The sequence below is a fragment of the Pan troglodytes genome, chromosome 3, assembly GCF_028858775.2.
Source record: "Pan troglodytes isolate AG18354 chromosome 3, NHGRI_mPanTro3-v2.0_pri, whole genome shotgun sequence".
Classification (NCBI taxonomy): domain Eukaryota; kingdom Metazoa; phylum Chordata; class Mammalia; order Primates; family Hominidae; genus Pan; species Pan troglodytes.
Window position 1 is genome coordinate 113,869,642 of NC_072401.2, and position 17,071 is coordinate 113,886,712.

Consider the following 17,071-nt stretch of genomic DNA (forward strand, 5'->3'; position numbering starts at 1 on the left):
ATTGAATTAGTGCATATAAATCACCTAGCACTGTGCCTGGCACCTGGTTTTGCCCAGTAAGTGTTAGTACTTAGGATTATGTGGTGATGAAAGCAGTACTTTGTGTAGCAACATTGTGGTAGGAAAATGGGCAATGCTTACAATGCTTTCTAGGCTTCATGCGTGAATAAACATGCCCAGAAAGCGCTCAGCATGATTTAGTTTAGCATATGAAGATAATAGTATTTGGGTGATAAACTCATTTATGCTACTAGCTACGTGACCACTAAATCAAAGGTCTTTAGTATAACACCCTAGCAGAGCAAAAGATGATGATGTTTTTTCATAAAAATTTGATTATTTATTTCTACTTCTCGCTCTTTATGTTACACTTTCATTTCATGCTGGTTTTCTTCTTTTTCTTATTTTATTCATTAACTAAACATGATGATATAAATCAAATATGGACTGTTATCTAAAATTCTGTATTTCTTCCTAATTAAAATGTAGGCAATAAATGAAGCAGAGTGTCATGAACTAATGTGGAAGTTCTCCCAGATGATGATGATTGAAAGAAGAAAACAGCAGAACAATATGTTTAGTGTGACGTCATTTACGTATGAGAGAGAAAGAGATAGGAAGGGTAGGAGAAGGCAAAGCAAGACAACGATCAATTAATGTCTAAATATAAATAAAAGGATAGGCGTTCTGGAAGGAACGTCTCTCCCTAACCATTGTCAAGGAGAATTGGAGCAGGAAGAGAAGAAATAAGATAAGGGGTGGGGAAACTATGGGGCGCTTTTACTTTTTACCCTATATAGTTTTGTTGTTGTTGTTGTTGTTGTTGTTGAGACGGAGTCTCGCTCTGTCGCCCAGGCTGGAGTACAGTGGCTGGATCTCGGCTCCCTGCAACCTCCGCCTCCTGGGTTCAAGTGATTCTCCCGCCTCAGCCTCCCGAGTAGCTGGGACTACAGGTGCATGCCACCACACCCAGCTAATTTTTGTATTTTTAGTAGAGATGGGGTTTCACCATGTTGGCCAGGCTGGTCTCAAAATCCAGGCCTCAAGAGATCCACACGCCTCGGCCTCCCAAAATGCTGAGATTAAAGGCGTGAGCCGCCATGCCCGGCCCTAACTTTTTACCCTATGTGCTTTAGTATTGTTTGAGTTTTTAACAACAGGAAGTATGCATTTATCGCTTCTATAATTTTATAAATGTAATGGGGGAAATTGAATAAAGGAAATACTATTTTATTGCACAATTGAACTGGACTTTTCTATTTTCTTTTGGTTCAGCTGCCTAACAAAGTATTTTTCTCTTCCTAGCTGTGGGTTTTGTTGTATTAATGAAAATGCCTCCCACGCTAAGCCTGGCCCTCAGCCTGCCAGCGTTTCCGCCTGGCTCACGATGTTCCACGCTGTTCCTCCAGGCGTCCCTGAGGGCCTCCATCCTCGCTCGGGACTGTGCGGCTGCGGCAGCTATTGTGTTCTTGGTGGACCGGTTCCTGTATGGGCTCGACGTCTCTGGAAAACTTCTGCAGGTCGCCAAAGGTCTCCACAAGTTGCAGCCAGCCACGCCAATTGCCCCGCAGGTGGTTATTCGCCAAGCCCGAATCTCCGTGAACTCAGGTATGCTCCCTCCTGCTGGCCGCCCCCGCGTCCTCAGTGTCTTCTGGTCCCCTTCCCTCCCAAGCTACTTGACCTCTGTGGGACACCCGGAGCACCCGGGCCCTGTGTGCCATCTTTCCGAGCCCGGGGCTCCCCTCCCCCGCCCCTGTGCCCTTCCACCCGCCTCTTTGCCAGCACAAAGGCCCTGGCATAAAGGGTTTCAGAGCCAAAAGCAGTAGAGAAAATTGTGAAAGGGTGTGGAAAATACTAATTGGAGCTTTTGTCTTCTAACAAATCTGTCCTGCTGCTTTCAAACAGGGGTATCTGAATTGCTATACTTCTGACCAAGAGTCTTTAAAAAGCAGATTAGAATTCTACTATTTTCTCTTCGCTCTCCTGTCTCCTTTCTGTAGGGCCACTTGACTAAGCTGACAATAGAGCTGACAAACCCACTGAAGTAATTTGAGGGGTTTTTTTCATCATTCAGAACACCGGTACAGTACCTGATTAGGTCTTAAAGTATCTTTTTTTTCCCTGTCACTTTGAATGAAATGAAAAAGGAGGCTGACATTCTAACTTAAGATGTGGTGTGGAAGAGGGCTGGAGGGGAGGGGGGCCTGCTATGCATTACTGCAAAGTCCACTTCCATAGAATTCTTGAATTATTTAAATTGCTGATAGCCATTAGATTTAGAAACGTGTAGCCTGTTATTCCTGTTTCCAAGACTGAAAAAGTAAAGGATGAAAAGAGAAGGCAAGTTACCCCTCCCAGAAATGGGACTGGTTCATTTTCTGATTGGTTTTAGCTGTTGCTATTATTTTAATAACTCTGGTCTTTAAGAGGTTAAAATCTCTTTACTTCATTTCCTTTGAAAAGGAACTGTACTAACTATGCTAAATAGGACAATTGCTGAATGCAGAGAGGGACAGAGACAAAAGGACACGGGAGAAATGGGCTAGTGGAGGTTACCTTTTCAAAAGCCCAAGTTCATTTACGCTCAAGTTCTTGCAACTGTGCATAAATTGTGCATGTCTTGTTATTTACTTATCTCAAGTAACTCAGGGACAGAGCTGAACTTAGGAAAAATTTCTTCTTTAAAATGTTCCTGATGTAATTTATAATGTGTGGGATATGAAAGAAACCTAACAACTGTTGTTCCTTCCGATGGTGTCAGATGGCAATGATGTATGAGCAGGGCATTCTCTGAGGGAAACAGAGTGGTGAAGGCTGGAGGGTACAGACCGGGTTCTAATATTGGTTCTCATCAAGAAGAGCTTGGAACAGAGTTAATGTAGCATATTTTGTGCCATACAGCATTGCTATAGTGTGACATGGAAATTGAGGTCAAATGGTAAACAGGGACGTTGATAGCTTTGCTTTTACATGTCCAAACTGGTCTTTCAGGTTTCCATTTTTGTTTTTGTTTTGTTTTTGAGACAGTCTCGCTCTGTTGCCCAAACTGGAGCCCAGTGGCCTGATCACAACCCACTGCAGCCTCGACTTCTGGGGCTCAGGTGATGTTCCCCCTTCAGCCTCCTAAGTAGCTGAGATTTTAGGCATGCGCCACCAAACCCAGCTAATTTTTGTATTTTTTGTAAAGACTGGATTTTGCCATGTTGCCCAGGCTGGTGTCAAACTCCTGACCTCAGGTGATCCACCCACCTCGGCCTCCCAAAATGCTGGGATTACAGGTGCAAGCTGCCATGCCTGACCCGGTTTCCTTTTTTTAAATTAGTTTTGGGAGGGTTTTTAAAATTATTTCTCTCAAGATTCTAACCAGGTGGTATAGCAGTTCTCTCCTGATAATGAGAAAGCTTTGGGATGATCATGATGAATAGGATGCTCCTCTGCTCACATTATCCTGTGTCTAACATAAAGGTCCTGGATCTTTTTCCCTAATGGTTGGGATTGTCTTTTCCTCAAAGACACTATTAAAAGTGCCACAGAAAGACAAATATAGCCTCAGAGTTAAGTCTTCTTGTGTAAACGTCTACCCCAAAACATCTGGAGCCTCCACCTACACTGGGTGTCTCAGAGAGAGAGAAGGACTGGAACTGAGAGCAGGGATGGCTTAGGGGTAACAGAAGAAGATTTGCTGAAAGGAGGCTCTCAGGCCCAGCACTTAGGAATCGTGGGGTGGAGAAGTGAAAGAGATTATATAATATTGTAAGAGGTAAGGAAGAAAAACAAAGGTAATATGAGAGGACAGCAGTCTTGCTATTATCCATCTGATCCAGTGCTTCCTGGTATCCACCATAGGATTCCATCCAGCCAAACACTCAATGTAGTGGGATGTCAGAAGCAAGAGAAGACCCACAAGGCCAGGCACTATGGCTCATGCCTGTAATCCCAGCACTTTGGGAGGCCGAAGCGGGTGGATCACCTGAGGTCAGGAGTTCGAGACCAGCCTGGACAACATGATGAAACCCCATCTCTACTGAAAACTACAAAAATTAGCCAGGCGTGGTGGCAGCCGCCTGTAATCCCAGCTACTTAGGAGGCTGAGGCAGGAGAATCACTTGAACTCCGGAGGTGGAAGTTGCAGTGAGGTGAGATCACGCCATTGTACTCCAGCCTGGGGCACAAGATCAAGACTTCGTCTCAAAAAAAAAAAAAAAAAAAAAAAGAGAGACAATTCACAAGGCCTGCTCACCTCACTCTTGCCTGAAATTAGGAGACAAAACCTTTCAAACCACAGTTACAGATAAAGGCTCAGATTTCCAATTCCATTAACATGGAGGACTGAGCACGTGCAGAATCTTCTCCCATTACAAATACATAAATATGGTGAATTAAAGATTTGTAGGTAACTGAAACATAAAAGGTATTTAAAATCACAGCAATAGACTACTGCTTACGACACACAGCCAAAGGAACTTACACTTGAGCAAAGTCCTCAAGGGAAGGGGCTGTCATTTTAATCCCTGGGCAGAGATGAGAGACAATTGCCTTGTGCCCATGTGAGAAGTAAAATATTTGCATCAAGCTGGAATTCTTAAAGGTTTGCACAGGCTACAAAAGGAGACTGAACAATCCCACCAGCCTGCCCAGAGAAGTTACAAGGACGCTTGCTCTCTGCCCAAGCTCTGGGATGGAGGGGAAAAAAAACTCTCATCTAAAATAAAGGTCTCAACTCTGTGCCGAATTTGAGTGTGGAGTCTGAATTTACTCTGCCCACAAAGCAGGAAACCTGCCATCAAATAATTAAGAAAAAAAAATTGTTCAAGACTGAAATTTCTGGGCCCCAGGAGATCAAATGCAAAACTATACTCTAGAGAAGTATCCACACCCAGGGCCATGGGAATCTCACAGGAAAATATTCTTGGCTAAAGATGACCTTACATTAAAATTTATAAGCAACAGACTGGGCAGTGGCTCACGCCTGTAATCCCAGCATTTTGGGAGGCCAAGGCGGGTGGATTACCTGAAGTCAGGAGTTCGAGACCAGCCTGGCTAACATGGCGAAACCCCATCTCTATTAAAAATACAAAAAATTAGCCTGGTGTGGTGGCAGGCACATGAAATCCCAGCTACTTGGGAGGCTGAGGCAGGAGAATTGCTTGAACCCAGAAGGCAGAGGTTGCAGTGAGCCGAGATCATGCCATTGCACTCCAGCCTGGATTACAGTGAGACTCTGTCTCAAAAAAAAAAAAGAAAGAAAGAAAACAAAAAAGAAAAAAAAGAGAAAGTAATAGTAATTGATGGGGAATTCCCCACAGAACAGACAGCGCATGCAAGTTTGTTTTTATATAGACAGGATACAAGAATTCAACTACAAAACCATGGCTGAAGAGCACAGAACACCCTCCCGGTTGGTGAGATAAGCTTTTGGCATTTCACCTGCTAGTAAGGGTGCCCAACTGCCAACCAGACTGCTTCAATGGGGTGAATGAGATAAAATAAATCCTTAGAAAAATGAAGTAAAAAACAAAGATACAAAAATGCAAGCTTAATGTATTTATTATCATCAGCTTCAAGAGTTATACAATTATTTTGGCAAATCATAATAAAAATTTCTAAATGCTCACTCTCAGTGTTTCACTTAATCTCCTCGATTCAGGCTAGCAACAAAAAGACACAAATAGTAGTGCTCCCCAAACTTCAGTGTGCTCTGAATCCCCTAAAGATCTTATTAAAATGCAGATTCCGATTCAGTAGATCTCTGGTATGGCCTGAGATGCTGCTGTTCTGTGAACCTTGCTTGACTAGCAAGGGATCATCTAAAGATTCTAACCATGTGCCTGGCTGCCCACCTGGGACAAATGACCACTAACAACCTTAAAATCAAGGTACATTTTCTACAGCCAGTTTCTCAGATGTTCCAACCCCATAACTGACCTACCGGAAATGTACGCCTGCAATACCATTAACAGTGGGGGAGAAAATTATGGAACTGGAAACTGTATTTAAAGAAAATGTTGAAAATGAAGCACAGAGAGCTAAGTAGATGAAAATAGGGAAGTTTAAAAAACTCAAAGAGATTTAAAAAAACACAGAAGCATAGGAAGACTTCTAGCGGGACTAACTAGACTCAGAATTGGAGAAAATTATGTCTTTACACTGAAGAAGTATATCTAGCCTTGGGCAAAAAAGTTTTAGGCCAGGCATGGTGACTCACACCTGTAATCCCAGGACTTTAGGAGGCCAAGGTGGGAGGGATCGTATGAGCCCAAGAGTTCAAGACCAGCCTGGGCAACACAGGATGATCTCATCTCTACAAAAAATAAACAAAATCAACCAGGTGTGGTGACATGTAGCTGTAGTCTCAGCTACTCCAGAGGCTACGGTGGGAGGATCTCTTGAGCCCAGGAGGTTGAGGTTGCAGTGAGCCATGATTACACCACTGCACTCCAGCCTGAGTGACAGAGCAAGACCCTGTCTCAAAAAAAAAAAAAAATCTTTTTAAATAAATTCAAGACCATACCTAGTGTGGTAAACTATAGAAAATCATACAATAAGAAAGTCTTAAAGAAACAGACAGAAAAGACAGATTAATATAAGAAGTATATTTAGACTAACAAAAAGTATCTTATCAATAATAAGAGTCCAGAAAGCAAGAGAATCTCCAAAAAATTGAGAGGTCATAGGTTTTGACCTCGGATTTTATACCTAGCAAAATTGTCATTCAAAAGTGAGGATAAAATAGACATTTTCAGACCTGATTGGCTAAAAATGAATTATTCTCAAGACAGCTCTCTCATTCACACACACACTCACACACCCACTAAAGGATGCATTTTTCTAAGAAGAAAATTGAACTTAGAATGAAGAAGTGGAGAGTAAAAAAAGATGATGACTAAAGAATGTGGTAAATACATTTAGCCATATAAGATTAAAATAAAAGGGAATTATATGGCAATATCACTTATATAATTAATAAGGTGCAAAAAATCTTGAAATATTACCAAATTGACCAACATTGTATTAAATTAATAATGCATTACAATCAAGGAAGGTTTATTCCAGATAAATAAGGATAGTGGGTTTTATTTTTGTTTTTATTTTTTGGGGGACACGATCTCACTCTGTTACCCAGGCTGGAGTACAGTGGTGCAATCATGGGTCACTGCAGCCTCAACCTTCCAGGCCAAGCAATCCTCCCACTTTAGCCTTCCAAGTAGCTGGGACTACAGGCATGTGCCACCATGCCCAGCTAACTTGTTTATTTTCTGTAGAGTCGAGGTCTCTCTACGTTGCCCAGGCTGGTCTTGAATTCCTGGGCTCAAGCGATCCTCCTGCCTCAGCTTCCCAAAGTCCTGGGATTACAGCCATGAGTCACCGTGCCTGGCTGATAGTTAAATATTTTTAAATCTATTCATTTAGTGCACCACATGCACAGAATAAAGAAGAAAAAGTATGTGTTCACCTAAATAGATTTTTTAAAGTTAACAAAATTTTCAACCGACTTAGGTTAAAAATGCAAACTAGGGATAGAAATGTAATCAGGTGACAGAAACCACACAGTAATTTGAACAGGAAAGTTCAATACAAAGAATTACTATTTCAGGGGATTAGAGTAATGAGGGTTTGGCTAGTGAAAAGTAAAGAGAACTCTAAAGAAGAACTCTAAAACGTGCAGGATAGCAATTTTAAGGTACAGCCACTATTCCCTGGACTCAGATAGAACACCTAAAAAAGAGCTCCTGGCCCTCATACCTACGCACACCACGGCTGAGATCAAGACCTTTTTGGAGAAGGCACAGACATGGCTCGCCGCATGGCAGAGAAGTCACCAAGTTTCCATGCTGGCCGAACTCGCTGGAAACCCACCTTCTGAATGTTGGGGGAAGCCGTCCGCGGGGAGGCTCTGTGTCTTAGAACTCACCACAAAGCTGCCTTTACAGAGTGCCAGGGGAAACTGGTCACCAGAGGAGCCTAACTGACAGCACTCCACTGTAAAGTCAGCTGAGAGGACTGACTGCCGGGTTCGGCTGACCCTCTGCACACTGAGGAGACAGATGCTACAGAAGTCACCTATGTTGCAGGAGTCAGGCACAGGGAAAGCTATGAAAGCCTGTGTTGTAGGAGTCAGGCATTTAGGAAGTGGTACCCGCAGTGGCCTGGCCAGAGGAGCACACCAAGTCAGGATGAGAAGCACCCTTCCCATGCAGCGTCCTTCCACACCCCACGATGACAAGGCTTACCATCTTGCCAGCTGACAAAGGAGAAATGTTTACCAGATCCATCCCCATGATCACAAAGCAGGTATTGAAGGGTGGATTGGAACTGAAAGATGATAAGTTAGAGCTGAAAAATGATAAGTTCCTCCCTGCATAGGAGGGAACTTTCTTAAACTGATAAAAGGAAGTAACTGAAAGCCTCCAGCAAAACCAATGATGAAAAATTATAAGAATTCCTTTTTAAGTCATGTCAAGAAAAAAAGTACCTCATTACTGCTTCTATTTGATACTTCCCTGGAAGTCCTCTTAAGGCAATAAGAAAATGAAAGGAAATAAAAGGTATAAAGGCTAGAAATGAATAAACAAAACCAGTATGATTTGTAGACAATATGGCTGAACACATAGAATACTCCAAGAAATCCACAGATTGTTAGAATTAAGAAATTCAGCAAGGTTGGTGAATACAAAGTCAATATTTTTTAAATGCCCATTCTTAGTTAGCAACAAAACCTAATTCGAAATATATCTTTTGAGAATAGAGATTGCTTTGATAAAATTTATTCGTGTAGGTATTTCATTTGATATCTGTCTTTTTAAATATATTGGTATGAATAAATTTAATTCAACTGTAAGCCATGATTTCGATACTAATTTTCTTTTATTCTCTCTTTCTCTGTTTTTCTTTTTTTTGGGCAAATATATGTGGAAAGCCTGCTATGTGCCAACAATTGCATTAGGCCTTTAGGATAGTTATAAAGATGATCAAGATATGGTTCATTATCAAGTGGTTCAAGTTGGGGGAGAAGACAGAACTATAAAAAAATTAAAAATAGCAAAGCAATGAGGTTTAAAACAGAGAGGAAATTAGAAAGGGAGGGAGGGAAGAAAAGAGGAAGAAAGGCAGAAGGGAAAGAAGGAGGAAAGGAAGGATGAAAGGAAAGAGGTAGAGAGAAAGGGAGGGAGGGAGGACAGTAACTTTAAAAATTGACAAGGGAAGGAGACAAGATGAGAAACTCTAAAAACTGCAGATATTATTTCATGCTATATGTTCCATCCTCTGATGAGAATGTGAGGAAAGAAAATTATATCCTGCATGGCTGAAAATGGTCCCCTACAAAAATATCATGTTGGACAACTAATCTGAAATAGTGGTATCTCTGGAAAGCAGTTTAGCACTGGTGAGTCTGGACTTTCATGGCAGGCTGCCTTGGTTCATATCTTTTGGTAATGATACTTATCCTCTGTAAGGCCCATTTCTTTATTTGTGAAATGAAGACAATAGAGTGCTTAGATATAATTTAGAACAATGTCCGTCACATAGTAAACACGTAATAAACGGTAGCTCTTATTGTTATTATTATTACTATTATTACCTTGAAGACAGGGGCTCTGTCTTGTTCATCATTCCATCTCCAGCTCTTAGCACAGTCCCTGGCACAATTCAAACATGTATTTGGATGAATGACAAATAGCTACTGAATATTTGCCCTGTGCCAAGCATTGTTAGAGGTACATGGGACAGGGCAGTGAACAAAACAGACAAAACCTCCTACTGTCTTAGAGTTCACACTCTAATGGGGAGACCCAGGCAATGAGGAAATAATTAAAATATACAATGTGTCTTATGGCAATAAATGACAAAGAAAAATAAAGCAGAGGTGAGAAACGGTGGCAGTGTTTTGGTGATCATTTGCTTTGCAACAAGCCACTCCCCAAAGTTAGTGGCCTAAAACAATTTAATCACAGTTCATGTTCTGGCTACAACAATACATATCCCTCTCATGTGCAAAATACACTCACTCCTCCCTCAGAGCCTCGTACCATTAAGGGTTCAGGTTCAAAGCTTAAGATCTTATCCTCTGAAGTAGGTTTAGGGACAAACAAGTCTTCTCAGGTACTTCTTCTGGGGACACAGAGACTTGTGAACTAAAAGACAAGTTACCTACCTTCCAACACAACTGACATGCAATGGGGATATAGGAAAAGATCATTTCAATAGGCGCTTCTGTGCAAAAGCGGGGGAAATGAGAGTCACTCAGCAGTCACGGTTCATATTAATCTAAAATCTAGCCAGGCATATATCCCAAGTCTTCCTGATGTGAGGACAAGAATTGTTTCTTGATTAGGGCTCACTTTTTCTCTTTGAGAATGGTTCGCCTCAGCTTTTGGATTTGTCCTCTGAATCATCCTTCCTTGTCTATAAAATGCATATATATACTCATACATACATAGAGAGAAACAGAGAGAGAGAGAGACTCTGTCATGCAGGCTGGAGTGCAATGGTGCGATCTCAGCTCACTGCAACCTACAACTCCTGGGTTTAAGCAATTCTCCTGTCTCAGCCTCCCGAGTAGCTGAGACTACAGGTGCACGCCACCATGCCTGGCTACTTTTTGTATTTTTAGTAGAGACGGGGTTTCACCATATTGGTCAGGCTGGTCTCGAACTCCTGACCTCAGGTGATCCACCCACCTCAGTCTCCCAAATGCTGGGATTATAGGCATGAGCCACCGTGCCCGGCCCATAAAATATTTTTTATGAAAACATCTCAGCGTACTCCATGCCTATAGAAAGTTTGACTCCCAGATGTCTCTTTTCATTTTGAACTATCTCTGCCCTTCTTAAATCAAGCTGATATAATTCCTTTAAATACTTTCTAGCTTTTTAACATACTAAATTAGAAAAAAAATGCCTACATTTATCTTTGAATGCTACTTTGGGCTACAAGCCAAAGGGATACAGGACAGCACCCTTAAGATTCTTAGAAGCTCTTTCGCTTGGTCAGAGGGTCTGAGGTCTTAACAAAGTGTTTTACAGCCACGCCCTTGGTTTGATCTTGACCCTAAGGTCACATTTTACTGCCAGTGCCCTGAATTTGACCTTTGCCCCAGGTTTTAATATTTTAAATTTATCTTCAGAATGTCTTGCTGTCTGGAAAAACTATTCTGGGCCATCTTTATTTTCCCTAAATCTTGCTTAAAAATGGAATACAGTAGTCCCCCCTTATTCATGGGGGATACATTCCAAGACCCCCGTAGATGCCCAAGCCTGATTGCCATTAATCGAGACACATTTCTGTTTATGTCTTCTACCCACCGATTTAATGCCTTTTCCATCTTAACTAAGCACCTATCACGCACGGTAGCCATACTTTCACAGTTTGAGATGTGACAGCAAAACTAGCACAAATCTCTTTTTCCTTCTTCACCATTTTTGGATAGAGGATGCATCCTTGCCATAGACCTTAGCAACCTTGGCATATGAATTTTTTCCTTCTTTATTAAGTTGAGAATTTTCACCTTCTCACTTAAAGGAAGCACTTTACAGCTTCTCTTTGGCACATCCAAATTGCCAGCATCACTACTCCTGTCCTTTGCGGCCATTGTTAAGTAAAATACGGGTGACTTGAACACAAGCACTGCATTACCTGACAGACAGTTGATCTGATCATGGAGAGGGCTGCTAAGTGACTAATGGGTGATCATCGTAGATATCATGGATCCGCTGGACAAAGGGATGGTTCATGTCCCAGGCAGGATGAGATTTCATCACGCTACTCAGAACGGCACGCAATTTAAAACTTATGAATTGTTTATTCCTGGAATTTTCCATTTAATATTTTTGGACTGTGGTTGACTGCTGGTAACTGAAACTGCAGAAAGGGAAACTGGGGACAGAGGGAACTACTGTAGTTTCTTCTTCAGGTTATTGCTTTCTTCCTGTACTTTATCTTGGGTAACTAAAAGATACACATTTTGGCACTTTCAGTATCCTTCCTGGGTATCTCCCTAGCTAGACACCGAGTCCACTGGTTACATTTTGCTACATTCCACATTACTCCTGGAGACCATGTTGCCAAACTTTACAACACCGTATAATGTCTGTTCCCTTTCTCAAACTTCCAGGAACAATTTCTTCACTGCCTTTTGTCTCTGCAACACCCTTCAAGTCTCCAAAGTTTTTGTTATAGTAGTACTCCACTTTTAAGTGCATGATTTTTCCATTGCTACGTTAAAAGCCACTCCATGACGTAGTGGCTTAAAACAGTAATAATTCATTCAGTCTCATAATTTGTAGTTTGGGTGATTATTATAAGTACTGTCAGCTGGAAGCTGGGATAGCTAGAAGGTCTGGAACGGTTTCATCCACACAGTAGGCATTTGGTACTGGCTGCCAGCTAAGAGCCAAGCAGAGGCCTTGGGGGAGGGCCTCAGCTGTCCTCTGCATGGGCCTCTCCATGTGGCGGCCTCAGCTTCCTCAGAGCATTGGGCTAAGTTCCAAGAAGGGAAGGCAGAATTTAAAGATCCCTTAACGCCCAGACTTCTGCCACATTCCATTTGTCAAAACAGGTCACAGGGCCAGTTGTGTTCAAGGTGAAGGGAAATAAACTCTAGATTCCACTTTTTGATGGAAAAATGGCCAGGTCATCATTGCAAACGAGCGTGAAGAATGGAATATACTGGTGTGGTCTTTTTTGGAAATACAACCTACCACAGCCAGAGTGTATGTCTACGTATGTAATTTAAAATAAGATGGTCAGGGGAGGCCTTCAGAGACAGTGACATTTGAGCAAAAACCTGAAGAAGAAGAGAGGAAGCCTTGCAGATATTTGGGATGAAAGCGTTACACACTGAAATAATTGTAAATACAAAAACTCTGATGTGGGAATGAGCCTGGTCTACTCAAGGGATGATAAGGAGGCCACTGTGACTGAAGTAGAGGGCCAAGAAGGAAGGAATAAGTAGTTAGAAGTGAGGTCAAAGAAGTCATGAAAGCCAGATCATGTAGGGCTTAGAGGCACCTAGAAAAAGGAATGTTTGGTTAAAAGGATAAATAATTGTGTTTCCAACAGGTGTCCATAGAATAGGCCCTTCCTATGTGGTAGTAACAAAAATAAGTAAAAACTTGAGAAAGAATCTCCTCACTCCCCACCCCCAAATTCCTGCCTGATAATTCCATAACTAGATCCTGTCCACGGGCAACTCTATTCCACTTCCTGAAGTATAGTTTTCACAGGGAGGCGGCACAGACTGTTAGAAAAGTTTGCCTCTACTCCTCAAGCCCTGCTCTATGTGAATGAATTATCACATACATAGGAATCTAATTTTCATTTCAGATACTGTCCAACTTCCCACCTTACCAACTTAGGAAAACTTCATCTTTCTTTTCAGTTTTATAGATGATGTCATTGTTGATTTTAAATTATAAAATGGAATGCTTCCAAAGGAGGTTACAGTTCCTGCTGCAATATATCAATCTTAGAACATGAACAACTTGTAGTTGTTAAGTGCATGTTCAAAGCTAATTGTGTGGCATTTGGTTGCTGCTTTTCAGGAAAACTTTTAAAAGCAGAGTATATTCTGAGCAGTCTAATAAGCAACAATGGAGCAACGGGTGAGTACTTTCATATCTTCACAATGACTTTCACCTCAGCCCCGAACAGAGCACTCATTTAATAACAACTTAGTGACTTAATAGTTACTATACATTAGATGTTTCCAGAGCTATCTGGGGCTGGCTCTGCCACTGATGAATGAAGAAGTTTTGATCAAGCAGCTTACATCTCTGTGTCTCTGTTTTCTCTAAGTTAAAAAAAAAACAACAACAAAGACAAGGAAGCTACTATTGGCCTGCTTCCTTACAGAGTATGCCATCTAATGAACAATCACTGTCAAGGCAGATAACTCAGTGGGCCTTAGAAAGGTTCAACAGCAGCTTTTAAACAAAATTGTGATTGGAAATAAAAGCCTCTAAGTTCAGAAGAGTCTGCTTCGGCTTTATCGATTTAAATGGTTCAGAAAATAGATTTGATTTTTGGTACATAAGAACTTTAATAAAAACTTGTTTCAAAATGGATTTTCTTTCAATATTTAATTATCCATGAAAGGAGGCAAGACCTAATAGTTAGGTAACAAATAACTTAAGCCTTCAGATATCTCGTCTGAATTTCTGGGCATTTAAGTTAGCAAGTTTACCAATAAGTTGAGCACAGTTTCCATTGGACTTTTAAACTCAGCATGCTTGGATGTGAGGTCTCAAACTGCCTGAAACTTGTGGACATTTCTAGTGGGGAGACAGTTTGGAATCCAAATATTAACCACACACCCCTCACTTGTGGCCACCATCACTAAACTACAGTATACACTCTTGTCATCATGTGTGTGTGTGCACACACACACGCACGCACACAAGGATTCAAAGCTAGGAAGAAAATAAATATTATCTGATGTGACAGAGAATAGTGAGGGGGTAGTAAAGAGTCTGCCTCTATTTTTGATGTTTGACCGACCACTGACAGTTTTCAGGCCACAGCCTTTTTTACTTTTGCCTCACACTGGACAGTCCGATTAAAACAAACAAACAAACAACAAAAAGCCCTTTCATCCACACACCCAAACCCAGCTTACAGGAACCTTTACCCGGCCCCACACCCCAATCACAGTGAAAAGCAAGGCCACTCACCACTCCCTGCCTGAATCAAAGGAGCAGCTTGGGTGCTAGCCTGACTTACCCTAGAAAGTCTCATTATGTGAGCAATAAATCTTCTCATACCCTCTTGGTACATGTGTGGAGTCATCAGTTTTGACATCCAAACAAATTTTCCTCAGATGGGCTCCACCCCACCCTCCGCAAAGCAACCATAAGACAGTGGGGGTAACAGCGTAGAAATACTACTCTATGGAGGCCTTTGAGGAAAAGCACTGAGGCTGAGACCTGAAGGAGAAGGATCTGGTTTCTTAAGAAGCCAGAGGAAAGAGAATCCCAAGCAGGGCTAGTGGTAAGTGCAGCTGCCATGAAGCAAGAGGCCAGCCCTATAACAAGGAGGCAAAATAAAGTAGAGTGGACAGAGAGTAAGTAGGGGAACTGGAGACCAGACAGGAGTCAGTTCCTGCAGAGCCTTAGGCTACAGCAAGAAGTTTGGACCTGATTCTAAATGTAGAGACGAGATTGTCTCTCAAAATGATGTCACATGTGCTCATGAAGACTTCTGTGAAAATAGTTTTAATTTGCAAGGCTATATCTCTGGTAATTCAAGGGAATTTTCGTCTTTTCTTTTAGGTACCTGGCTGTACAGAAATGAAAGTGACAAGGTCCTGGTGCAGTCGGTCTGTATACAGATCAGAGGGCAGATTCTGCAAAAGCTGGGTACAATCATCTAAAACTTGCATTTCTCAAGGCTCATTTACAAAGCCTGGCTGCATGGTTTCACTGTGGAATTTTCTTCTTTTATCAGGCTAAAATTGTTAATTTCCACTTGCCTTAGTTTCCTCATCGAAAAGAGAATGGCATTTAAGATCCTAGGAGTGTCACAAATATTAATAAAATGTGTTTTTTTCTAGTGAGTTTTGTTAGAGAGGTTCACGGTTGTATATCGTAATGTTAACTGTAGGGTTCCCAGTGTTATTTCTAGCATCTGACTCAGTTCAGCAGGACTCCATGTGATATGGTGACACCTTATACTATACCCACCGTGACACTGGTTTCGTTCATTCCTTAAGGTATTCATGAATTTTTCAAGTTTATAGAATGCTAATATACTTTAGAATGCAAAATAATGGTTTGAGAAATTTTAACAGGAGGTGGCAATTATTATTTTTGTAAAAAACTGAGATAACTACATATATTACACATATTATATATACAAGTATATAATAATTCTGTTTCCCAGTGAAATGGAAAAATTGTCTATATTACAACTGGAAAAACATTGCTGTGTCAATCTAATCTAAGCCTGAGTTTTCCTAACGGAATCTAATGAGTCTTGGTTCTGTATTTGTTTTCAAAGGTTTTCTCTATACAAGAGCACAGATACTAGCTGTTCCTCCCCTGTCCCTCTCCCCGCCCCTCTTTTTTTTTTCAGGGATGTGGTACGAAGCAGCAGAGTTAATATGGGCCTCCATTGTAGGATATTTGGCACTTCCTCAGCCGGATAAAAAGGTGGTTTGTCTAGTGCTTCTTTTTCTCCTTTCCTGTATTTGTCTTTGGATGATTATCTCTTTATGACAGAAGTCCATTTCTCATATATCAATTTCATCTGTCCTATTTTTATTTATTTTTCGCAAGCATAGGGCCAGGTACAGTTAGTAGCTTCCTTATGTGTCTTGCTTCATCCTCACTCACAGCTAGACTCTTGGTGCATAGATGGTGTTTTTATAATCATTTGTAACTGTCCATTTATATATTTATCTCTACTGGTCCATTCATTTATCTGTTTTGTTATATATTTACTCTTTACTTGATTGTATAGCAAAGTTGAGATGACCAAGTTGCTTATATGTAAAATCAGTTTTCTTGAGTTGAGTGGGCGAAGACTTCAATTGTTTATATAGCACCTTTATTCGAGAAATTGAGAAAGGTCATCTGCCTTCCTACTTGACATTTTCATTTTCTGGAATTCTGTGGGAATAGTCTCATTATCTGAAACATCTGGTTATTACATTTCCCTGAGCTGTGTAAGCAATTGCTGTCTACGATTCTTTTACAATACAGACTGATATGAGCTCTTCCTTGGGCCAGTTATTCAGGCCTAGCAGTAGGGACAAGTTAGTATTGATCATCCAGTGAAACCCAACTGAGAAGTAGCTGTGTTTACATTAGGCCCATGTGCCCTAGGATGTGTTGATCTTTCAAGCTCTGTGGCAGCCAATTTAAAAGTATCTCCAAGTCAGGGTATTAATTATTACACAATGTATATATATGTCAAAATGTCACATTGTATCCCATAAACATGTATAATTATTATATGTTGATTTTTAAAAATAGTATCTCCAATGTCATAGTAATAAAATATTAATAGGCAAATAGTTCATATGGAGGGATAATCATAGCCTTTAGGCCATGGATGAGAGCAGTAATCCACTGTG

At 41.1% G+C, this 17,071-nt stretch overlaps 1 protein-coding gene across 13 annotated transcripts in view; it reads left to right on the top strand.

The window, feature by feature from the left end:
- Window positions 1-17,071, top strand: part of ALPK1 (alpha kinase 1) — a 156,149-nt gene that overhangs the window by 124,996 nt on the left and 14,082 nt on the right. For 9 of the 13 annotated variants that reach the window (XM_063809742.1, XM_063809745.1, XM_063809744.1 and 6 more), the window contains 4 exons: window positions 1,410-1,608; window positions 13,542-13,601; window positions 15,267-15,353; window positions 16,069-16,145. In XM_063809742.1, coding sequence (XP_063665812.1) covers window positions 1,410-1,608; window positions 13,542-13,601; window positions 15,267-15,353; window positions 16,069-16,145 — 423 coding nt within the window. The remainder of the gene's footprint in view (window positions 1-1,409; window positions 1,609-13,541; window positions 13,602-15,266; window positions 15,354-16,068; window positions 16,146-17,071) is intronic. The other 4 variants (XM_063809748.1, XM_063809746.1, XM_063809752.1 and 1 more) reach the window with 1 other exon arrangement.